Here is a 25,399-nt window from a genome sequence, read left to right on the forward strand (position 1 = left end):
GTTGCCACTTCCTCTATGGTCAAGAGACACCAACAGACGGGTACAGTGCATACAGGTTCCTTGGTGCTGCAGTAAGGACACCAGGAGCAGGTACGCCAGTAAAACTTGAGCTGTATTCTACCAGGCAAAACAGGAGGAATCTACAGGAACTCGTTCATTATAGGTAAGAATTCAAAACCAACAGGTACATAGGAGGCATCAGGCACTTCACTCCTCACAACTTACAAAGAGTTAGACATTTAAACCCTGAAACGCTTTGAAAATCTCCATCGATATAATTAGTGCAAAAACACTTCAAATGAGAACAAGCAAAACAGAAACAAGAGGGCAGGAAGGCAAGAGAATAACACAAGTCCATTTATGGCTCTCAAGTACGAAGACATCACTTTCCTTTCACTCAGGAAGCCACCAAGGCAGGACACAGGTTTATGCAGGCCTTTGCTCTCACCAGTACAGTCGCTCTCATGGTCTCAGGCACAGAAGCTGGAAGGTAACTGGGGTCCAGAAGAACCCTCATGCATTTTTTTTTTTCATGAAGACCACAAGACAGTCTACAAAATGAACTCCCCAACTTCCTCTTGATATTCATGCCCCACAGACTTTGAGCTAGGATTTCCAGGAGTTCCTTATTCCCTCTCAAGCCTCTTTTTACGTGGAAGAATTTATGCCAAACATTCAAGGTGGTACCCAAAGCTCATTTTATATCACCTTTGCTCTCCAGTAGTAAACTCCTTGCTATTCCTCTCTTCCAGGCACTTTTTACACCTCAGTTTTGCAATGCTCTGAGAAGTGTTGCAAGAACTGCTTGGCTTTTTATCAGAGCTTCCAACTCACCACACTGACTCCCACCACAAAGCCACCCCTCCAAAAGCCCCTGCCATTCAGCCTTCTCACTTGGCTCCCTGCTTTCCATGGCTGGAAGACATTCTACTGTGGCACTGAGGAGATGAGAGGCCATCATTTAAGCTATTATTTTACAGAATACTTCCTCACATTTTTAATTAGGCCTTGATAAAGACAGGTTCCTTCATTCCACCCTCTTCCCCTAAGTTAGCACTGGCTATGTCTGCAGCACTTTGTGGTAAACGAGGCACTATTTCACAACATCTGCATTTCCAGCTCTGCATTTCCCTAATGACCAGCAACGTCTTGGTGCCTGCTGCAATGCTTTCCGCACTTCTTTTCAGTAGCCCCAAACAGGACTGCATCCCAGGCAGTGAAGACAACAAGGTGTACAAACACACCAAACATCACTTTGCACAGTAGCTTGGGGCCTGCTGCTGGACACCAAGTAAGATAGTGCCATGTTTTGATGGCTTCTACACCCATGCAGGTACTCAGCAAGAAAGTGCCCTTACGTCATAGGCTCCGGCTTTGATCTGCTGATAGAGTTTGTGCTGATCTTCATCCCAAAAGGGAGGGTACCCCACTAGTAATATGTACAGAATCACTCCTGGGAGGGAGAGACACAGATACACTATGGTTAGGCTAATCCACCAGTTATTCCTTCAGCCCCTCTTCCTTCCCTCTTAACAGTCCCCAAATGCAATGCTTGCTCTATATCTTCATTTGCCATCATATTTATCCTTCCAAGGTAGAAACAGTCAGTACAAACCTCTTGCCTGCTGAACCTCACCCTGGCACTTCATGTTCAGCTCTTAACGCCAGCTGCCAGGAGCTACAACAAGGTGCATGATGTCCTTCTACCCTCCTCTGGCTATCATGGCTGGTGAGCCACAACTCCCAGCTGCTCTCAGAATAAAATGAAGCCACAACCCCTGTGGCTCCTGGGCAGCAAGGGACTTTTTAGGAAAGACTAGGCTTTTAGATACTTACTGCACGTGGTCTTGGGACAAAAATGCCATTGGCAAAGCTAACACTCCTGGCCTGTAGAGAACCATTTAGTCCATGTCAGGCAACGCTGATATCACATATCTTTAAACTTATCAGTCCCAGATACACTTACACTTCATTTTTTCCTTATTAAAAAAATCAGCTCTCTTCAGTATTTCATCTTCTATATAGGGTAACAGGAAATTGCTACAGTTATCTAAACCACTGACTCTGCAAAGCACAGACAGGTCGTATGTCTTGATTCTCAAACGTCTGATAGATGGCCTGAGGAAAGGGTTAGGAGCCAGAATCAAAAGAGTTCAGGCTTCAATATTAACTCCATCTACACAAGGTGCTTATCCTCAGGTGTGCCTTCATCTCTCCACCTAATAAGCAGGAGCACTGCACACCCTCCCAGCAACAGGTTATCATGAATTGCTCTTTCACATGGAACAATGTCGTTTAAGTGTAAAACATTTTGACAGAGTCTTACCACATGCCCATATATCCACTGGTTTTCCATAAGGATCTTTTCTTAAGACTTCGGGGGAAAGGTAGCCTGGAGTGCCAGCAAACCCTGCCAGGAAATGGATGACATGAAGTACTTACAGTGCCCAAGCAAAAGAGATCTTGCCGTACCACAAAACTCACTAATGGTAACCAAAAAATTTCAAATCCCATTTCCCACCCTCCACCCCATATTTGCTAGAGCTACTCATTGTTAGACCAACAGAAAGAGGAAAAAGAAGAATATATCGGATAGAGTGTCTACATATTGCAGGAAAAACAGAAAGGAGAGAGGGACCATGCCAACCAGCTGGGCACAAACTCATACATCAGGCATCATATCATTGTTACATACAATGCCTTAGAGTTTTAAAACACAAGACGCAGGTGGGACACATCTCACTGCCAAATGCTGTGAGGAGACCAGGAGAAGCAGCCATCTCTCCAGAATCTCTGCAGAACTGCAGAGTCTCAGAGCTGATGTTTAGCCTGAAAAGGTCTTATTTCTAATTATATTTTAGTTAAACAAAGATAAGGCCAATCCAAATGTGCCAGGTCAAATGCACTTCTGTAAAATGACCAAACAAAATTCCAGATGTCTACACTCCTGAGCAGTAGGAAAGTTTGGATCAGGGTCTAAACTTAGCAGCTGCGTTCATCTCTGACACTAGCATCTACTGCAAACTGAGAAGAAAAACAGATAAATACTTAGCCATTGTTTCTTTCTTTATCATATTCTTTCCTATATTGCACTTAGGCTCATGCCCAAGGACCCAGAGGCCAAGAAGTTCGGAAAGGAAGCAGCAATGCCGACTACACACAAGTGTGCTGGAAGAGCCGAGAGGCAGTACTCGGGTAGGGTGCAACACAACCAGCCACCAGGATGGGGGGAGCAATAGTGGGGAAGCTCAAACACTCTTACCAAACCAGGCCTGCTGCTCTCCCTGCACTTCTATAGCCAGTCCGAAGTCAGCCAGCTTGACAGCAGCACCCTTACATTTACTTGCCAGTAGTAAATTTTCAGGCTGGGGAGAAGAAAGAAAAAGGGAGATAACAATGAAAGACTGATACTGCCGTTAAAGCCTCCCACCTCAGTATTCACATAATTAAATTGAATTTGCTGACTGAATTTAGCAGGCATGTACTAAAGTTGTTCAGGTGAAGATGGAGCAACAGCAACAAATGGCCGTGACCTAGAGTGGCAGAAAATCTTCTAGTCTAACACAAAACTTCTGTGGAAGCCAGAGCCTCTCCCAGCCCAGCCCGTATGTTACACGCTGACACCAGAGGGCACTGGCAGCACAGTTCCTGCAGCACAGAACACAATATTTGTTTCTGTCATCCCCACAGAGAGTAACTGGGGAGAGGAAGAAGGGGGGGAAGATGCAGTAGGTACAATCTGCAGTGAGGTTTCTCCCCATGAACATTACATGGTCCCCAAGGCACTGAAAAAGTACATATGATGCTAATAGGGGCTGCCAAATACAGCAACGTAATGTGGGAAGGCATCATCTGGATAGGCAGTAGATTTCATCCCTTACAGAAAAAGCCTCAGCCTCAAATAGGCGTAAGCAGCACAGCAGTGAGTATTCTTGTAAGCTGTTTTTTCATGCTACATATTTGCAGCAGCGTAAAATATGCTGTCTTGCTACTGCTGCTGTCACCTATACAACAAGCAGCCATGTCACTTCTCCCATGTGCCACGAAAGGGAGACAGACTTTTGCCCATCACATGAATCTCACTCGAATCACAATTCTGTTGTGTTCCAGCAAAGGAACTTCAGCAGAAGGCTTAACACAACTCCAAAAACTGTACTGAGAGTCAGCAGCTTCCTCTGAAGCACTAGAGCAGGTAGTTACAAGGCACCCTTCAAAACCCCAAAGCATTTAAGGTGGTGGCTATTTCAGCTCTGCAGTAAACACAACTTATAGACAGGCAGGACAAATGTAATTTCTCATTCTACTCCCTTCTGATCATTTGTGCAATTCATATAAACTTAAGCTTTTAACAGAGCAAGACGGAAGCCTGGAAATCCAGAAACAGGTGTCTGTCTCAGTTCACAAATGTGATGAAGGTCCATTTTGCAGCCTGCTCACCATTTTCATCCCATGGTAACTCACCATCCTCTGTTCTGCCTGACAGGAACAAGATGCTTTGCTCAGTTACCTGCCTTAAAGCACTGAGCATGTGCCTTGCTTCTGCTTTGAATGAAGGGAGAACAGCCTTGCCCATCACAGTCCTTGCCATAAGAAGCAGGGAAGGAAGAGGAACTGGGTCTCAATACCAGGATAATGGGATGCTATTAGATTTTCACAACATGAGAAGTGGAAGAGATAGCGTTAATCAAGCTACACTGATGAAAGTTCACCAGTGGAAAATAAACAAAACAAAAACAAGGAAGGCTTCTAAAAATCCCTCTCAACTTCAGATTATACCTCAGCTTTGCTTGACTAAGAAACAGGGAAATTCAGGCCAGGCTTGTGCTCATTAAGCACTCTTCGCTTCCAAAATACAGCTACAAACACCTTAAGGCTAATGGTGCTTATCCATGTACATGTTTGTCAACATACAAGTTGTTTCAGGTTTCACACACCTTTCGGTAAGGATGTGAATGCATTCCCTAATTTCTTACGGACCCTATGGACAGCTCAACATTTGAAGTTCTTTAGCAGCATGTCAGCCAAAAGACTAGCTTAGGAGAGGGAGCTGCAAAAGACAAAACTTCACTCGAAGCAAGCTCTGCTGGGATCCTGAAGGCCAAGCTTTTGTCAAGGAGCTAAATATTAAATAAAGAGCACAGGATCTTTTCTTGCTAAAAGGAATAGCTACTCCTCAGGCCTGGATAGTTTCAGTGAATCAGAGCAAGCAACAGAAGAAACACTAACTACAGTGAGGAGTGTCTAGCATCTGATATGTTTTAAACAAGTTCACAACTTCCACACAAACAAAACAGGGGAAGCAACCCAGATTATATCTGAACATAGGATGCAAAGGAAAACTTAAACCATCCTGGACTGGAAAACACTACCAATTTTCACAGAGGCCCTAACTTTGGGCAGCAGTGCTGGCTGGAGGCTGCCTTTCTCAAGAGCAGGTGTCAACTCTAATCCAGAGCAGCCTTTCCTCAGAAAATCACTTGCATCTTTTCACAGTGCTCTGGATCAGAAGGCCAGAAATGTTGCATGGGAATTTGCCAGAAGCACTAAGGGTCAACAGCTGTCTACTAGATCAAAACACTGGGGGAATACTGTCACTGAGCTTACAACAGGGTTTTACCTTGCTCTCTGTAAAGTATTTTTATATCTTTCCTTTATGCACTGTATAACAAACCAAAACCAACACTAGCAGCAGGTGTCACCCTGCATTAATTTAACTGGACCACTGGTGGCCATCATTGTTCCCACTTTAGACAGAGGGCTGCAGGGCAGGTAGACCTTCCTGCATAAACCTCTTCATTCTGGAGCCTGCCCAGCTCCCAGTACAGCTGGTGCTATGAAGGAAGGGAATTTAAGTAACTACACTATGGGGGCTCTGGGTCTATAAATGTGTTATAATATGGCAAATGGTTGATTCACCCAGTGTTTAACTCACCAGTAGTTTTGGTTTTAGATTAAAAGTACTTCTACTGATGAGAGAAGAAAGAAGTGACATGAAAAATTCTTGTTGTGCATCTCTGTCCTAGCTCAATGGCATGTGTTTGGCAACAGTGCAGAATAAAAATATACATGCTCTGTGCAGACAAACTCATCCTGGCAGATTGAACAGAGATTGCCCCAGGTCTCTAGAGATCTCTCCAATGGCAAACTAGAAAGTGTCCTTCATCCTAATGAGTCCTACTCAAGTTTCTCCGAAAGCCTGCTGCACTACAGGGATCACAACCACCCCATCCTGGAGCTCCCTCAGAGAGGCTGAGAACTGACAAGGTTCATGAAGACTGAAAACTTCCTCAGGAGTTCAACATACCCTCTAGAAAACTCCTAAGGAGCAAATTTCTGCTTTAGGAACCCCTGAGCCCAGTTCACGTAAAAAAACCCTGCCAGCTGGCAACACAGTATTGCTGTCTTGTCTCTTCCAGTGATCCCCTGGCTGCTCTCCTCAGCCTCTGTGGCACGGAGGAAATATTACCTTCAAGTCCCTGTGCACGATATCATGCTGGTGAATGTGATTCACACTCTCCAGTATCTGATGAATACAGTGGCTGCAAGATAAAGGGAGAGACACACAGAGTTATGCACACACACACGTACGCTTGACATCTCATCCCAGAACTATTTCCCTAACTTTTATATTTTCACCAGAGAGAGTTCAAGACCCCAGGCTGAATCCCTTCGTCATGCCCGCAGGATGACATAGCTCATACTGGCACAGCTGGACACCATCAGCCCCCTCAGCAACAGGATGCCAAACATCCCAGCCATAGCAGGACCACAAAGCCTCTCTCCTATCTCGCATCATCTCCTTCCTTTCCTCCCCATCACACAAAGCATCTCACTTGCTCCTTCAGCCAACAGCATCCATCCCGCACAGGAGAACCGAGGCACCCAAGTATCTGCAAACAGCAGCCAAGACTGGGCAAGCAAGCCGCAGTCGCTCCAGGAAACATCCATCTGGGCTAGTCCCGAGAAAAGAATAAACTTTCAGAGAGCAGCAGCCTCCCCCAGCAAACTCAGGATGACGACTCCTGGGTGACTGCCAGCTCGCAAAGCTTTCAGAGCAGCATCTCAAGCACTTTACATACACAATGTGTGCACACACCCGCTTGCTGGGTGCCTTTTAAGTACAGATCCCACTTAAGGGGTTAGTGATCTGAAAAGCAGACACACTCCCTGCTAAGTGCAGCACGCTGCACTCCCCCAGCTCACAGAAATCCCTGTCTCTGCTGCTCCTGCTGCTGTAATCGCAGGGGCAAAAGATGTTATTTACACCTGTTGCATAAGGGCAGTGCAACACATCTGTGGGTGAGATTTCTGGTAGAAAACATCTCTTCCGCTAAGCATTTACTCATCTCCCACGGGTGAATGTGGAATGGAGAAGGGATTTTTACAGCTATGGCTGGGCAGTAAGCACCCAGATGTGGACAACTCGGATGGGTTTGTGTCTTCACTGCAGGATCAGTCAGTCCCCTCGCTGAATTCTACAAATCTCAGGGGAACAAATTTGAAATGAGTGAAATATTTGAGGGAAAGGAAATCAGCTACTGGGAAAGATGGGAAGAGGGTAAGGGGAAGAAGAGGAGCGGATGTACAGCACTGTGTATTTGTTACCCCCACCCCTCCAGAGCTGGCAGTACAAACCTCAGGGTCGGAGTCCATTAATATCTCCCCGCTCCCAAAACAAAAATGTATAATTAGAACAGAGCCGAGTCTGAGAGAGAGAGATTTTCTGGCCAAAAATGGCAAAAGTGTGAGGTGTCCCAGGCGAGCCAAGTGCGGCAGATTGGCACGGACCTTGCTCCCTCGCTCTCCCAGCCTGCTCTGGAATTCAACTCGGCATGGGGAGAGGAAGGGAGGAGTTTCACTCTGTCATTTTGTGGGCACTCCGAGACCTGGCCAGCTGACAGTCAGAGGGCTGAGCACCCCGAGGAAGGCTCACAGAGCAACAGACAGTTCTCCTTTTCCCCTGACCCTGCCATAATTTTCCTGAGCAGTGACAGTCACTGCCAGCTCTTGACCATTTTTGGGAACAGGCATTGGCAAGCGGGATAGGGGGAAGGATAATGACTGAAAACCTCAAAACTTCCCAACTTCAAGGTGGAATGGCTTGAGTGACTCTGTATCTGTCTGCGACGCTGTGCCTACATCATCTGTACACCCCACTGAAAACATCTACAGGGCTTTCAGACCGCTCTGCCAGGAGCTCCATCAGAAATGACAAGACAGCTCACCAGGGTAGCACGTGGTACAATGTCTCATTTGAAAGCATCATGCAGTGCCCAGAAGACAGAGGTTTATTATAAGTGTACCACAGGGAAAGCAAATAAGCGCCCACAGGCTTCACAACAGTACCTACACTAACACACTGGGTTATACTCTTCCCTTCCTTGCACTTGGTACGATCCTCCTCACAGTACTACCTACCAAGCTTCCCCTGCAGCAGCACCCACTGCTCCCTTTTCACCCCTCTCCCCTCACAGCACCGCTAATTTCTGCTCCAGCAAGGGTCAGGATGCAATAAGAACAGAGGTGAAGAATAAGCAGGGGTGAAATAACACCATCAGGCCACTTTCAAGCCCTGCTAAAGCAGAACAGGAGCTGTCTAATCCCAGCTTTGATTCCAAATGCTGCATGACAGACAAGCCAGAGAACACCCTCAGCTACTGCTGCACAAAACACCCACCCTGCTTAAACAGCAAAGGGACAAGCACAGGCCATTTCAGGAGCACACATGTGGGAGACAGTGGACACACTCAGAAGAAGAAGGGCAAAACTCTAAATGTTTTTACTATGAAAATATAAAGGTTGCTCTCACATATTGTGTCTCACTCTGCCAACCAGCTCACAGTCAGAGAGGGCTTCCACAAAACATAGCCTTCAAAGTCCCCTCTCACCCCTGCCCCATAAACCATTACCTAGACACAAGCAAATTGTACAGGTCTGCCGAAAACCAATGGCACATCACTAGAACCCCTACTAAGAGAAGGCAGAGGCCAAGCAGGCAGTGCTCTCGCAGCCACAGGACAGCTCTCCTCTAAGGACACTGTCACCACCCACCAGAAAGGCCAGGCAGACAACGCTGCCAGCAATGGGTCTCACAGCAAAAAGCACACAGACAGCAGCATCTGCAAGCGGCAAGGGCCAGAGCTGCAGTGAGTCAGGCTGACCTGTGACAACTGTTTATGCTAACAGCCGAAAGAGGAGTTGTTTTGTCCAGATGGGGAGCAAGTGTCAGAACAAAGCCGTGCACAGAACAACAGTCAGGAAAACTCATTCCATTTGCCAACACACGTGGCACGCACACAGAAGGATCTGGAAACAGTCTTACCTGGCATCTGCTTCACTGTAGTATTCTCTGGCAACAATATCCTCAAAGAGCTCCCCACCAGTAACCCTGGAGCGCAAAAGAACAAGGGAGGTTACAGAGCCCATGCACCTCTAGCTCAAGGTTGCACAGAACATACATGGCCCTTTCTCACAGCCCGTGTGGGGATCTGCAGCACAGGGGAGCCAGGGCAGAGCTCCACCACCACAGTACCAGCACTGGTACATCCATGTTACTGAGCCCTTGGGCTGCTGTTTCAACAGCAGTGCACAGGACACTGCTGACACACTGGGCACCAATTGCCCATGCGCCTCTACAGAGCTTAGTATATGCTAATCTTGGGCAGAACACCCCTCCTCTGATCCCCTCCAGGCTGCCTCAGAGCCCGAAGTCAAACAGGCTCCCTGTACAGGATAGCCATCCTTTGCCATCCCACGCTTACACCTCCTGCCAGGAGCCTCCTGGTCCATCCCCTACCACACAGCAAATGCATTCTGTCAAACAGGCCAGAGGTATCTACAGGTCTCAAAAGAGAAAGGGATAATTATATGAATGCAGGTGCTTTTTATTTCACTCTTAGGCAACCATCCACGTGCCTGTATCACTGGTGAAGCATCAAAGCCAAAGAAAGACACTTACAGATCAAAGACGAGGTAATGGAAACCTTCTTCTGAAATACTGTCGTGGAGCCGCACTGCAAAAACATAATCAAGAAATGGAGATTTACAGAGCATGTAGCAATATGACACACTTCGCAAATCAAACCCATGCGCACAGTCAAGTTCTCCCTCAACCCAATCAGTATATTAATTCCTCATGCCCTTCGCTTTGTGTGCTCACTTAGTGACCTATTTCCTTCCGCTATCTCAAAGGAACAGATGGGTGTCCTTCACACACACCCACTCCTCCCCAGCATCAAAACAAACTCTAAATATCTTTGACCTCCTGTTCATTCTCCTTCTCTAGCACTTCAGCACCCTCCTTTCACATCTGCCTACTCTTTCGTTCATGCTCACGTTTTGCAATCTCTCCTATCCCATTCTTATTTCCCAAAACATACCCTTTTCAGAATCTTCAAATAAGGCTCCAACCCAAAACCTGAATTCCAACCCCACCTGCATGGCAGTGCTATTGTTCTCCCTTCAGCCTTTCATCTGTAAAGCTCCAAGAAGTTCCTTCTCTTTACTTCTTTTCTCTCACTTCATTCTTGCACCCCAAACCATTACCCAAAATTCAGAGCCAGTTTCCCGTCTTGTTTTTTTTCTGACCTGTTTGTTACCACAGACATATCTGATCCCACTCCCCTTCTCAAAATTTCATCCTCCTTCAGCTTCCTTACCTATCCCTCACCAGTTCTGCTCCTGCTGTGTAGATTAACCTTCGTCTTTTCCTTGTCCCCTTTAACCTGCAGGACTGGGCTTTCCCCATGATGGGCCACTATCCCCCAGTATTCTGGGGTCTCTGGGGCTCTGCCCTCCTTCCCCCCTTGTTACACATGGGTGATAACTATTGTATCTGTGCAGCCAGCACAGTGACATTTCCTCCTGTCTGAATCAAAACCTCAATTTCTTCCATGTTTCTAGGATACCTAGGTACTAATTCTAATCCAAGAGAAGAAGCTATGCCCTTAATTGCATATTGCTACCTATCCCCTACTTTTTGCTTTTCTCCCTTTCTGAAAAACTTGAGCGTTTTCCCTGCCAATTGCAGTCACAAGCTTGCAACCCTCTCTGACTCAATACCTGAACCTTCACACCCCAAGTAGGGCAAATCGTCTTCTTCACATGACTGTCTACAGACTTCCTCTATTGATCCGCCCAAATAAAGCAACTCGCTGCGACTCAACTGGGTCTCAGTCACTCTAACACCTTGTAATTGAGTATTGACCAAAGTTACATTACCATTCTCATTCCTACAAGAAAAAGCTCGTTATCCTGCTTGATCACTTTGATGGTACCTCTGCCTCTCTTCCCTGTCTTCTGTTCTCTTCCACATAAAATACAGTTGACCTGCCTTGACTTTTCCCAACATCACGATTTTCTCTCTGCCAGTATTGGGAGGTCAGTTTGCAGCTCTTATTGGCACATGACGTCAGCTCCCATCACCGTCTTGGGAATGTTTCAAACAAGCACTTGGCACATGCTCCCACCTCATATGGAACAGCTTTTGCAAATGTTCTCAGTGCTCTCCTCTAATCCTCCTTGCAGTTCTCCTTTGCTACGGCACCCTTCCACATGCACGCAAACACACACAAACTCAAAACTGATTAGCGCAGATGTACAGAGACCACCGCCAGTACCCTTCCTAAAAGGATTTCATTCTTTCCTCATTCTTTCTGCCTGTACTTTCCCACATTTTTCCTGCCTTTATTTACAAGCTCTCTGCGCTGGTCCCTTGACCAATGTCCTTTCCTTAGCACTTCTACTGCATCTAACCACAGGGGTTTGGGAGGAGCATTCAACACAGCATAGTGCTGTAATCAAGCAAATACAGTCAGAGTACCAGGCAGCAGGTGTTTCAAGCACAACATGCTGTTCCTACAGCATGAAAACAGAGAGACATCACCTTTAATAACTATGTTCCTCGTATCATTCTCTGAAAAAAAAAAAAATATTCCTCCAAGGAAGCAGTTTGAGTTGGCTTTGTAATAACTTCATTACAATACAACTTTGTGTTTACAAGAAAACTGGCCTCCCGAGCACTTGTCAGAAAGCAGCAGAGGTGGCATTACAAAAACACAAGTGAGAAGAAGGGTATTTCCTTGGGGAAAAGATTTCCATTCAAGACTGGAAACAAGACAGGAGCTAGTTGAAACCGACACTTGGATTTCCAGCGCATGGCAGTTTTCTCTCCATTGCACCAGACTGTTTGAGGTGAACAGAGAAGACAGGCTCATGAACAAGAGCTGAGGCCCAGGGCATGGGCAGAAATCTGTAAAGGGACCTTATGAAGAGGAAACAGATGAAGAAACTTCAAGAAAAGCTGGACGTGCTAATAAGGTCACATCTGGTGATGCTTTGTGTGCACGAAAAAGTATTCTCCTTCCTCACACCTGAAAGGTCACTGAAGTGCTGCAAGAAACACGAAGCAGAAAGGAGAGCAGCATGAATGAAAGGAGCACAGCCACCAGCAGGCTGGGAGCAGCAGCCATGAAATGGGAGCAGCAAACACGTCTGCAGGTAGATAGTGAGAAATAATGAACAATACATTTTGATGCAAAGAAGTGGGCAGCAAGTTACATCAGAAAATAAAACATAAATGAGCTGACTGGTGCTATTTCTTTGTCCTGAGGAAAGCAATTTTGTCAGATACGTTATGAAAAGGGAAGGAAGTAGCAATTCAGGTGGCAGAGACTGGCAGGGGGAGCAGAAAGAGCCTTCAAGGACAGTAAATCATTATTTGCGTCCTTAGGTGAGGAACCACGACAGGAGGACAGAGACAGTTCATAAATACTGACGCTGTACATCACCCTAGGGCTGCACAGCAAAAGAAGGCCTTGGAGGCAGGACACAGGTCATTAACTTAACAAGGGAGATGCTTCCTTGTGACAACCCAGGGCAATACTGGAACAAAATCTGCCCAGGATTTAATCTACTTAGGTGACAAAGCTCAGGGAGTAACAGTAGAACAGCAAAACCCAGAAAAGCTATAGGAAAGATGACAGTGGGCACCACCACCCTGCCTGGGCATAATCAGCAACGGCTCAAAACGTTAGGCTTAATGTGTTGTTGGGGGTAGCAATGATGGGAATCAGAAAGCATTAAGAAAAGTCTGAATATATCGAAACTCCCGTGATTTTCAATTCCAGCCCACACCTGCTTCATATCGATGCTGATGGGAAGAGACAAAAGCAATACCCAGTAGCACAGCAGCAAGAACACCCAGCGCCCTTTCACCCTGACGTTCTGTTCACCACCCTCCGTGGAGCCGCAAGAGTGGCCTTCTGACCAGCACGGATGCTGCAATCGGTAGCTCCCATGCCATGGTTCACTCTGCTGACAACCCAGGCTAAAATGCTCTGCTCTTTCGCATCGTGCTAAGCCGCCAGTCCCTGGTGGTTAAAAACACGATCTGCCTTTTCCAAAACCATTCAGCCAACCCACAAAATGGCATATATACAAATGTAACTCCACCAGCTTTAGCTCAGTGTCAAGAATAAAAGCATTTTAAAAGTTTCTTGGCCTCCTCTCCATTTCTGTTCATAAATACGACCCACATTGTGTTAACATTCTTCATAAAGATACACAAACATTAAATACCATCTGATACCTCCACCTTTCAGGCATCTTTGCTTTAAAGATGTCCTATGTGAGTGCCCTCCACCTGAAGACAAGACACAGGTTCTCGAATAGCCAGTTCCAAGAGTTGGTAACAGGAACCTGAGTGCTGGGCAGTCCTCTGTTTCAGACATTTTCCAATGAAAAAGAGATCCCATTTGTTCCCCAGGCTGCTGGTCCTGGCACACCACCTAACATCTCCTTTACTACCATAGGCTCAGCATCAACTAAGCAGTTGAACAGAGCCCACACAGGCTGCTCTTACCTGTGTAACCTGTTGAAACGAGAAGGTGAAAAATATAATCATATGTAGATGCTGGAGGGTAAAGGATTCACAAAAACTGGCTGTCCATTATAAGAAAATGGAGAATTAAAAATAAAAGTATTCATCCAGGGAACCTGTTCTTCAAAAATATTACAGAACCTTTTTTTTCCCCTCTTGTGAGGGGAGCAGTGGTACCTATGTCTAGTGCAGCAGACTAGACAAATGCACACATCACAAAAAGAGCTTGAAGTCACAGCAAGAGGGAAGTTGCACAACAGCAACACAGGGTCTTCCAAAAGAGGACCAAACTACAAGAGACTCAGTAATTGCCAAGGAACCTGATCCCACTCTATTCACCAGAAGATGAAGTATATTATTTGTATTAACTGATTCCATCACCCAGAAGCAGCAATTCAGACCATATTTCCTTCCTAGCCAAACACTTTGAACAGAGGATTCTTACAGACATAGGAAATCAGTCCCTGCCAACACCACACACGCTCAGGGTCACCTGATGACTGTTCCCACGTCAAAGGTCTCTGACGGATGAGAGAGCACTTACTATAATGGTTAGCAAGAACAGATGAAAAGAGGGGAGTAAGAAAGAAAACAGAAGCAAGTCAGACAACGAGGCACTAAATCAGTTACAGGATATGGCGAAAGACTTTACCCAAGGCTTTAGTCAGAGCACAGGAAAAAGTCCCATCCACACAAAGAACAGAGGACTGGCAGAGTTTACAAGTACACCTCATTTTGTAAGACTGTCAAGTCTTACAGATAATTTCAGAAATAATAAATAAAAAACCACAGCACTAGTAAGCAACACCAGAACAAATGCTATTCAAAGGGGCAGAATCAGTTACAGACTGTTCAGCAGAAACATCTTCTGCAAGAATTCCATCTGGTCAGTCAGCAGAAAGTGTGCATCACCACTTGGATATCTCCAAGAAGCACACAGATTCTGGGAGAAACAAGCAGCAGTTTCAGCACAGTATCTTGATGAAACAATGTCTTCAGCAAGACACAGTCCTGAATCTGGTATTGCAGTAGTACTCCACTGAGGGTAATGAGAGACTGATGCTTAAAACTCTCACCCTGATTTTAAATAAACACCCGTAACTCTGCATAGTTAAAGAGCTGTGATGCATCACTACACACCTACCTAGCTACCTGGCTTAAGCATCCTTTTCTTCCTTCAGTCACCTCCCCAGCCTCAGTGTATGTAAACTGGTCTTACCTGTACAGGAAGTATCTCCCACAAAGTATCTCACCTTTTTGAAAAATAACAGAAAAAACAGCAAGACCAAACCACTCCCTTTCCCCAAAACCCCAGATCTTCAGCACCACCTGATGCAAGTCACACAATTACTTTTTGTCTTGGGTGGGTGCATACGGCAGGTCTGAGGCCATAATGCAATCCAGAGCATTTGCAAAGAGCCTGATACCAAAGTGAGTGGCTCAAGGGAAGATGTGGCAGTTACTGAACCTAACAGCAGCTGGGTACCATGACTTCAAACACTTTCTAAGGACATCTGCTGTGTATATTACTTTGCCTGTTGTCTTCAGGGTCTCACTGGAAATTTTGTCTCAAGAAGAAAACTTAAAACTGATACTTCAAAATGTTTCAAAATCCTCAGGCACGCACAGTTTTTATTTCATGAAGAAACAAATTACGATATTAACTACAGAGAATTAAGCATTTTAGTGAGAAACAGCAATACAGTAATAGTCATGCTAGGTGGTTTGCATTGCCTGCCTGAGTAAAGTGACCCTGTAGAGGCAGCTGCAGCTCTCTGATGCCTGAGTGTGATACAAAGCAACTGAGCACAAGAGGAAAAATCTCCCTCATAACAAATATCAGCCTAATAACCAATGCAAACTGCTGCTGAGTCACCCAAAGCAAGACTCTGTGAATGCAAAAGTTGAAGGGAATCATGAAGAAATCAGAAAAGAGCTTGTAATTTTTATAAAAGTCCACTTGAACTACAGGAACATAAAGACACTGGAAACCAACAGGCATCAGATTATTAAAGGGTCACATGTAAAAGGTCAACTGATACTGGAGTCACAAACACAGACTATGCCTAGCCTAGATTTGACCCACATCTTCCCTTCTCTCTGCCAGTGTGATGAGTATTATCAGGTTTTTACTCATATCTCAAGAGTAACAGACCAGGAGCATTTAGGCCTGCTACATAACCTCCCAGGATGAGCATTTCCCTGTGTCCCATGTCCACAGCAAACAGTGGTGCAGGGCTGCCCAAGGGCTCAGCCCATCGTTGGGGCAGTCAGGCTTTTGTAACACAGGGTGGTTTCTGGCAACCTGCTGCAAGCAGATCTCTACAAGCAAAGTAGTTACTGAAAGTCACAGCAAAAGGCAAGTACACAAGCAAAAGAAGATTTTCACAGGACAGTTGCCACTATCTTTACTTTGCAATTACTCACCTCTACGTAGGAAAAGGTAACATGGGCTGAAGTATGATTGCTCCTACATAGCAATGGTCTTCACCTGTGCTTGGGGGCAGCGTTCAAGCTACAGGATAGGGTAATCTTGTCTGCTAAGGCCATGTTGACTGGTGTTCCTAAGTGTAAAGCATTTGGATATCACGGGAAAGTAAAGGACATTATTAACCAGCTACCTTTGCACCAATACACATTGCGTGATTGTTTAACATTTGAGTCTCTCAAATTAAGTTGCCTGTGTTGCTGTACCTGCAGCAGAGCCAATACAAGGCAACAGAGATTTCTGGTTGCCTCCTGGGTCACAGCAATTTCAACACCGTAATTCCTTCACACAGCCTTAATAGTACAGACTCAAAAGTGCTTGGGATCTTCTGGACTGAACAATGCTATTTAAAGGTTAGCCACTCATTAGAAACAGCCGCAGCTTCACTTCCCAGCAGTTTCCAACCAGACATCAGACATTTGCTTTTATCATGGAGAAAGACAGTAGGTAAGAGATACCACAAGGGGCGAGTTATGAGAGAGCGTGCATGTCAGAAGAAGCAGAACAAAACTGGTGGCTAAAACCTGTCTGATGCCCTCTTCCAAAGATATTCTCCAGCGTGCCAGGAGATGTTGAAACTACAGATACAAATACACATGGCTCGACAGACTGCAAACTGAGCACCATCGTCTGTGGCAGCACAAGTGACAAGCGAACTGACGCAGATGGCTACCACCCACTCTTTGCTTCCCCAGCTGCTCACCAGCCTGGGGAGCCAAGATGGGAATTGTCCCACCACCTCCGAGCCTGGCTGTGGGCCAGGATGCTTCCCATGTGGTTCGCATCACTCAGGATGCCTGTCCCACGAGGAACCGCCACCAACCTGTGACTGCCTGTGCACTGGGTGCTCAGCTCCCACCCCAGCTGTTTCTCTAATTACATTAAATACACAGCATTCAGCTGCAGCTGCTCCGGCTGATTCCAAAAGGACTCTCCTTTTAATTAAAAATTTGCTATTAAAAATCATTAAATTGTGTAATGCAAATAATCCTCTAGAAATCATCTGTTCCAGCAGCTAATGACCAGCTTTGTTAGTGCCGTAACTACCAGCAGCAGGACAGTTAGCTAACAGGACATGGCACGCTACCGTTAACCTGTCCCTTAGGAACATGGACTCTTTCCCTCCTCCTCCCTCCAAATCGGACACAGAGAGTTTACAGCATGCTGGATACACACCAGCTTGCTGGGAACTCCCCAGGCTCACAGCATTTTACATCAATTGCAGTTTTAAAGCTTTGGAAAATGGAAGAGAAGAAGGACTTGTTAACACTCTGCTCCAGTTCAGGCAGAACCCAGCTGCCGCAGGCTCTGCAGGGAGAACAAGAACAGGCCTAAAGGAGCATGAAGAGGTACACACTCACACAGAGGTGTTTGTGGGGGCTTGGGGTTTTTTTCCTCCTTTTTTTTTTTTTTCTCCTCAGCATTCTTCTCACTGTAGCCTTTTTAACACTCCAGCCCTAAAAACTGAGGTTAAACAAGTGCCCTTTCTGCTACACATGGTGCCAGGTCAGGGGAAATTCCCTTATGTACAGCAATTCACTGTCTGGAAAGAGGTTGTAGGGAGAACAGTATCCTTCCTGTTAAGAAATTTGTCCTTCTGCAGAGGTGAAAAGTAAAAAACCAAAAAACACAAAGTATTTTTTAAAACATTTCAGTGCCAACTAAATGTTATTTTTCCTTTGATTTTGCCATGTTCGTATTGAAAGCCTGAAGTTCAGCACGATACGTAACATTTAGTATGCCCTACTTCAACATTACATGAGCCAAAAGAGTGCATTAGCAAGAATATTTCCTACTCTCCTGATAAAAGTGCAAGCATGGCCATAATTTCTGATTATCCACATACCAGATAAGCAAAGTACATTTGATAATGAATAATATTATACAAGAGTTTTTCCTAAAAAATAATAACAAGCCAACTTTATTGGTAACTCAAATACACAGAGAATACCCATCTCATCAGAATTAATGAAGGCAGAGGCCACGACAAATTTTAGGTCTGTCATATAGGCTCTGCAACTTTGCTACAAGCATTTCTGCCATCAGGGACGAATCAGCGTTTGGTGTTGAGGTTCTGCCCATGCAGCCTGCCTGGCTGTATCAACCCCATTTTCACAACCCCTTTCTCTCATTGCCCAGGACGGCCATGAAAGCTCACCACAGAGGCAAGCGCTGCTCAAAAGGCAGGCTGTCACCTGCACGATGTCACCAGAGCGCAGTCGTCCCTACCTTCTGCTGAGTGCTCAGGCAGGGGGAACCCCAAAGGAGGCTCTTCCACTTCATCTATGCTATTCCAACGGGGGTGAGGGAAGTAGGAATCCTCCTCCTCTGGCTTTTGCAGTACCTCTGAGTTTGAGTGCACCGAATCTGGCCATCATCCCACTACTTATTTTTTTTATAAGGGATTGCTTGCATACAGATAAATCTTGCAGCTAAACAGATGAATAATGGAATCCAAATACTTCTCTAGTATGGACCCCAAAGACATACAGAATAAATATATCCCGTGGCAAGGAAGAAAATGCAATTGTTATACCATTCTCAAACTGAGGGGGATAATAGAGAAACATTTTTCTTAAAACTACAGGAAAAGCTATTGGAAGAGGAGGCAGAAAAAGAAAACAAGAAGAGGTAAGTAAACAAACAATAGTTATTGAAAGAAGTAACTGGTAAAATCAGAATGAGAAATAAAAAGCTTGACTGCTTGGGGTTTTGTGGAGCTTCCTCTCAGCCAGACATGCATGGGCACTCACCTAAATCCCCAACAGTGCAGGCACCTGAAAGAATAAATGGTAACTTGCCACTCAAAGGTTCAAACTTTCCAGCTGGAATGCACTCTAGCTGATATTCTGCTTGGTGGTTTTTTGAGCGTTTGGTGTTGTGGTGGTTTTGTTATTGTTTTGTTTTGTTTGTTTGTTTTGCGGGGAAAAGGAGAGCAGGTTAAAGGCGTAAGGCCAAGAACATAATTGTTTGACCTCTTAGCAAGCACAGCACTTTGCTATTTTCTCAGATAGCCCCATGACACTTCCAAGGAAAAGCTGCTGAGTAACTGAGAAAGCTGTAAAGACTATCTCTTGCTACAAAGTCCCTATCCTCATCCTCTCCCTTCCTCACACCATCTTCTCTCCGCACCAGTTGCACTCAAGAAAAGGAGCCGTCCTCCAGCAGCAGAAATCCCAGGGCAGCAGCTGGCACGGGAGCCCCCCACTTGGCAGCCACTGAGCTTCCACAGGGCAGCAAGCGTGGCCAAACCACTGGAGAATCCCCAGCATTTTCACTATTCTTCACACATAACATCCTTTCTGTCCCAAGTGCAAACGCAGTCTGGATGTCTGCAGCTAAATAAAAACAAGGAAATCTGCTGTTTACAGCAAAACACAGCCTACAGTTTTTTCTTGTTCACTAAGGAAGCAATTCAAATCTCTTGTTAAGGAAAAGGTGGTAGGAAAACATTCCAAGTGGCAGGAAGGGGGGGAAAAGTGAGGGCCTGCTTATCGAGAATAGTATCTCAAAATGAAGAACGAGCAAACCTCAAGCTGTGGTGATACCACTAAGACAACAAATCAGTGTTAGGTCTGCAGACATGATCAATGCGTCCCGTTTCCCACGTCGGTTGGTTATGAGTGTTGCAGGATTTTCCAGCCTGGCTGCACACAGAATCACAGTTTCTTGGTCCTTGCAGCCATTTGCATCGTAGCCATCATTTAAGGGCACAGATACTGGAGGCCTTTTTTATACACATCCATCAAAATCACTCCTACAAGACAGAGGTACTAGGAGGACAGACCACTTGTCAAAAGAAATAAAACTGAACTGGGTCAAAATAAATCCTTCTAATTCACAGGAGATTTTGATACCTTTTTCTCCCAAATTTAAATAAGGACATGTCCAAAACTGTGGTTTATCCTGAGAGAAGCCAACAGATAGAAGTTAAAATAAAAAGAATTCAAGCGCAAGTGTATTTTGGAGAAAAAGTCCGAAGTAGGAAAAACCTGAAAAAGCAATAACTCTGATAGATGCTGAGGGCAGCATTTCACTACTGCTATAAATTCCCTCAAATAAATTAACTCTGAAGCAGTTCAGCAATTGATATGACGGCAAAATTCAAAACCAGAATTTGGCTCTGGTTCTTGGGCTACTACCAGCATCTCTTAAGATATATATTTTCATTATTCTAGACCTAAGTGCATGCAGTTCTTCACAGCAAAGGCTGCCAAGAGCTGGGACACAATAACTGACCAGAAGTGCTCAGTTTCAACTATGAACAAAAGTTATTAAAGAACTACTTTTTTACAGTTGAGTTAAAAATATCCAAGAAAGAGGACAGATCATCTGATGACAGATCCAAAGAGGAGGCACATATTTAGACTGGCATAACAAAGAAAACTTAGGAGAAGGGCAACACACGGACAAAAGCCAAAAACATGGTGGACAAAATCCATGTAAAGGGCAGACTTCATGGTGCACTACACAAGCCACAGTCCAACTCTGGTAGGAGAACGCAGGAATGCCAGAGAAGAGTTTTCAAAACTACGAATGAGGATTTTTATAAAATTTTGCATCAATATTGCTTTAGGAGTCCTAGAATAGGAAAGGCATTGTTCAGCACTGTGCTGAACCTCCCACCTGCACTAAACAATCTTGCAGGAGATACTGGAGTTCCCAACTCTGACACTGCTCTAATATTTGACAGGCAGCAGGAAACATGGGAAAGAACGGAATCCTCCACAAGAGAATCTCTACGTAGTCAATGAATTACATGACTTAAAACTCATAGACTGACTGAAATTAAGTTTGCAAGTAAGCAGAAGACCAAAAGAGCTGTACCAGTAAGCAAGAGTCGATATTCAACACCCTGTAAGTTTAGCTCTACAACAGAGGCAATGGTGAAGCTTATTTTATCTTAGCCATTGCACAAGCTTCAGTGGCACAATCAGGAAAGCATCTGCAAAAGAAGGGTCAGGACTCTGGAGCATGCTTATAGAAACTTGCTTTTTTCCTGCAAAGCCGGGTCCAAGGGAGAAGAGAGCTATATTTCTCTTCTCCATGTTCCCAAATACATCCATGTCATATGCCCACAAGATTTATAGATAAGTGAATTACTGGAACGGTACATTGTTCAAAAAATAGAATTGGCCACAGAGTCATGACTCTTGCCAACTTCCACAGGCATTTTATCTGCTTATGGACAGTGGGGTTTTAACAATGTTGCCTTCTGCCTCTCTCTAAAACTCCCATACCCTCAGTTATGGCTGCACCATTTTTGCCTTTAAAACAGGATGGAGTGAACACATCGCTGATTGATCTCCATCCAGTTCTTCTGTATTTGATGAGCGTGGCTGGTAAGAGGTTTCTCTGGATCACAATGAAAAATACTGTAAAAAGCTGTCAAGAGGGAAAAAACTAGTTGAAAGTTAGGGAAAAATCCCTCCTCTACTGAACTAAAACCTAAGGTGACCAGCTATAATAGCACATTCAAACAGATGGTTCACAATGAGAACATAGTACCTACCATGAGTCAGAAATCAGAAATTTGCATAAAGTCAACTTTCTTCTGTCCAGACAAAAAACCTTACTGCAACACTGAGCTCTTAGAAAGATTACTCCACTGTGATTCTGTGCTTCTGTGATTACCTTGGCCACAATGTAAATCTAAAGACATGCAAAACACCCAATTACAGAGCAATAGCCTATAATTAGGCTATTTGAGATTTGATGAAGGCATGTTAGGATAACTCAGAAAGTGGTCATTTCAAAAAGAGCAACAGCAAATGGAAATATCACCATTGTTTTGTACCTAGAGTAACTGCTATTTTATCAGAATAGCAGCATTATGGTCAGTGTGTTGCAGTCCAGAATCTCCATAGCAGAATCAACTGTCTTGCATCAAATGGATGAGAACCACAAATTCAACAGCAGGTTTGCTTTATACACTGTGTGCAGCCAGGAGGGAAAAGCAGCTTACCTTGCAGAGTCCTAGCTTTCAATCCTCTACCCCAGACTCACTAGAGGCTCAGGATACTGTAGAAAAGCAGGACATGCTGCACCATAGTTTGCAATAAATACAGTAACAACAAAACTTAATGGGGAAATAATAGCAAGCACAAAACCTGCAGAATTCATCAGGACTGGTGCAGCATTACTAGCATAGCTTACATGGAGGCAACACACCAAGTATTCATCCAGAAGAGTTTACGACACAGAATGGCAGTAACTAGGTGATTACTAACTGCTAATACACATTTCAAGGAAAAAAACCTACTGCTATGTCAAAACAACATGTTTCTCTTCTATGACAACATAACAAGTCCAATGAATATGGAAGCAGCAATGCATGCAGCATCTGGATTTTAGCAAGGCTTCTGACAGCATCTTACGTGCTATTTCCAAAAGCAATTTAGAAAAAAAATGTATATTCAGAACTAGCTTACAATGGTGTATACAATTCACTGAAAAAGCATATTTGAAATTGATCACTGTTATACTGGAACAACGTATCAAGTGATATCTTCAAGAGTTTGTCCAGACTCCAACAGTATTCAACAGTGTTAGTAATCATTTGCATTATGCAATATATGGCAGTGTTGTTAATGATCACGTTACTGTGGGGGGAGTTGCAACCCTATTATACTATCAGAAGATAAATCAAAATGCTCTTGACAAATTTGGGGGGGAACTCACAGAGCGGATTTCTTCCTATTTGTTTTAATAAAGACAAATGTAATGTGCACTTCGATAGGAATCCTCATCTGTACAAGATGGAAAAATTATTTTCTTGCCAGAAGTTCTGCAGAAAGTATTCTGGAGCAACAGTGTGTCAGAAAACAAACGTGCATCAACAGTGTATTTAAATAGCAAGTTTCACAGGTTGATGTGCAAAACAAGAGTATCTTTGGTAAAACAGGTGAAATAGTTCTTCCCCCTCTAGTCAGCACTGACATGGCTTTAGTTGGAATCTTATATCTGGTTTAGGGCATCACATTTCTAGAAAGATATGAAGCAAATGGAGAGAGTCAAGGGGTTAAAAAAAAAAAATAGAGACTGGAAGTCTAGAAAACATGACGTATTAGAAAAGACTGAAAGAACAGGGTTTGTTTAGTCTGAAGAAAAAGAAAACTAAAAAAAGACATGATAACAGTCTTTAAATATGTAAAAGATTGTTACAAGAAAGAAAAACTACTTTCCACATATACTCCACACAGAACTAGAAACAACAAGCTAAGATAGCAGCAAAGTATGTTTTTTCTAACGTCTAACTGACAGAACATTTAAGCATTTGAAAGATTGCCACTAGGGGCTGTGGAAGCATTAAAGGTTTTCAAGAACACACATGCCTGGAACCCGCCAGGAAGGAAAGGTTTTCACAGGACCGCTGAAGGGGCCACATGACTTCCCAAGGTCTTATTCAACACATTTTGATTGTGTGTTGTAGTCATAAAGCTTGATTCCTATATTGCTATTTGTGACCACTTGTTGAGTTTAGAATGACTAGTCTCTTTATCTTAAAAGAAAAACTGTCCTTTCTAGGAAGACAAGAAATGCAAGAACCACTGACATTCCCCCAAACTGTCTTTTCCAAACCACAATACAACAGGAGACAAGCATTGCCACTCATTATAGATGAGGAACAAGCTGTAGAATTAAAGCAGGAATGTGATATGTTTCTGTTTTCAGGACGGTTTACTTATAAAAGTGGTTTTCCTCTTCTGTATATGATTTACTCTGAGAGGCCTGGCAAGAAACTATGTAAGAAATGATACAAAGGAGGGATGACGAAAGTGAAGTTAAGGCCAAAATAAAAAGTGACATCACCTACTAGACTAAGTGCGAAAGTCTTATGGGGCAAATGAAGTTCGCTAACTGGCTAATATGAGCTTTAGTCATTCTGAATATTGCCAAGGAATAAATTTACCAGCCAATATATTCATCAGTGCAAATTACTGTAGAAGGTGGCCACTGCTCCTCTCCTCACGCCATATTCCACAATTACACTCAGATGCAAAGCTCTTTCTGCTGAAAAGCTGCTACTAAGGTGCTTTGCATGTTGTGAGGTCATGAGCTTGTGGAAATTGCTTCTTCATCACATATGGAATAGGCTACATATGCTGTTCCACAAGACATCTTTTCTCTCCCAGGTTTTCAGAGAATAGGAGCAAATGATTACAAAGCTGAATGTCAAGAGACCAGATAGGTACCCTTAAAATGTTATCTACGCCGATGGGGCTATGCAAAAGGAAGCAGAGTAATGCATCAGAGGTTTCCCAGACAGGGATATTTAACAGTGGTTTGGTTGAAGGTGGCAGTTTGGTATTTCTAAATGTTTTCTGAAATAAATTAACTCCACTTAGACCTTGGCTAAGATCCTATAGGTTTTATTTATTTAAATATCCCAAAAAGGGGATTATTAATTGTCCAAATTTTTTTTCTCAAAGCAACTTCCAGCAATTTGAAATTTCTCTAAAAGAAAACTTATGACAAACTTCCATGGTGCTTTGGAGCTTGATAAAAATCCACGTCCTCTCTCCACAGTTCAGTAAATAAAGTACTTTCAGTTTGAAGACATGCCTTATTTTGCCTCTTCCTGTATTTCTAGACAAAACTACTCCCTTTACTCATTTTTTTTTTCTTTTATTTTTTTCCTGACAAAATGAGCAATCTGGTTTTGGCCTCTTGTTTTTAAAGCAGCCACTGTAATGAGAAGAGCTGACTTATCATCCCAGCCTCCTTTAACTTTGGTCATGTAACTGAAAACAGCATTTAAAGATACATCAAAAAGTGACAGAAGACAGGTATGGGGAAAACAAACACAACAGGTTACTTCATTGCAGAACGTCAGATGAGCAGACACGAGCCATGCATTACCCAAGGAGTAAGGACACCTCTGTGTGGGTGAGCAGACTGGCTCACAGCACATCTCAGTGAACATCCAGGCCAGGATGCTAAGGAATGGGACAGGGTCATGCACAGAATTTGTCAAAGAGAGAAACTGAAGTGATTTCAATACGCAAATTTGACGAGTTGTTGTGAACATT

The 25,399-nt window shown here is 44.1% G+C and overlaps 1 protein-coding gene across 24 annotated transcripts in view; it reads right to left on the reverse strand.

The window, feature by feature from the left end:
• Positions 1 to 25,399, reverse strand: part of CAMK2G (calcium/calmodulin dependent protein kinase II gamma) — a 120,300-nt gene that overhangs the window by 42,124 nt on the left and 52,777 nt on the right. For all 24 annotated transcript variants that reach the window (XM_065067564.1, XM_065067563.1, XM_065067554.1 and 21 more), the window contains 6 exons: positions 9,959 to 10,013; positions 9,323 to 9,388; positions 6,467 to 6,539; positions 3,263 to 3,365; positions 2,327 to 2,410; positions 1,359 to 1,453 (listed from right to left, as the gene is read on the reverse strand). In XM_065067564.1, coding sequence (XP_064923636.1) covers positions 1,359 to 1,453; positions 2,327 to 2,410; positions 3,263 to 3,365; positions 6,467 to 6,539; positions 9,323 to 9,388; positions 9,959 to 10,013 — 476 coding nt within the window. The remainder of the gene's footprint in view (positions 1 to 1,358; positions 1,454 to 2,326; positions 2,411 to 3,262; positions 3,366 to 6,466; positions 6,540 to 9,322; positions 9,389 to 9,958; positions 10,014 to 25,399) is intronic.

Source organism: Columba livia, chromosome 6 (genome assembly GCF_036013475.1).
Source record: "Columba livia isolate bColLiv1 breed racing homer chromosome 6, bColLiv1.pat.W.v2, whole genome shotgun sequence".
NCBI classification, from domain to species: Eukaryota; Metazoa; Chordata; class Aves; order Columbiformes; family Columbidae; genus Columba; species Columba livia.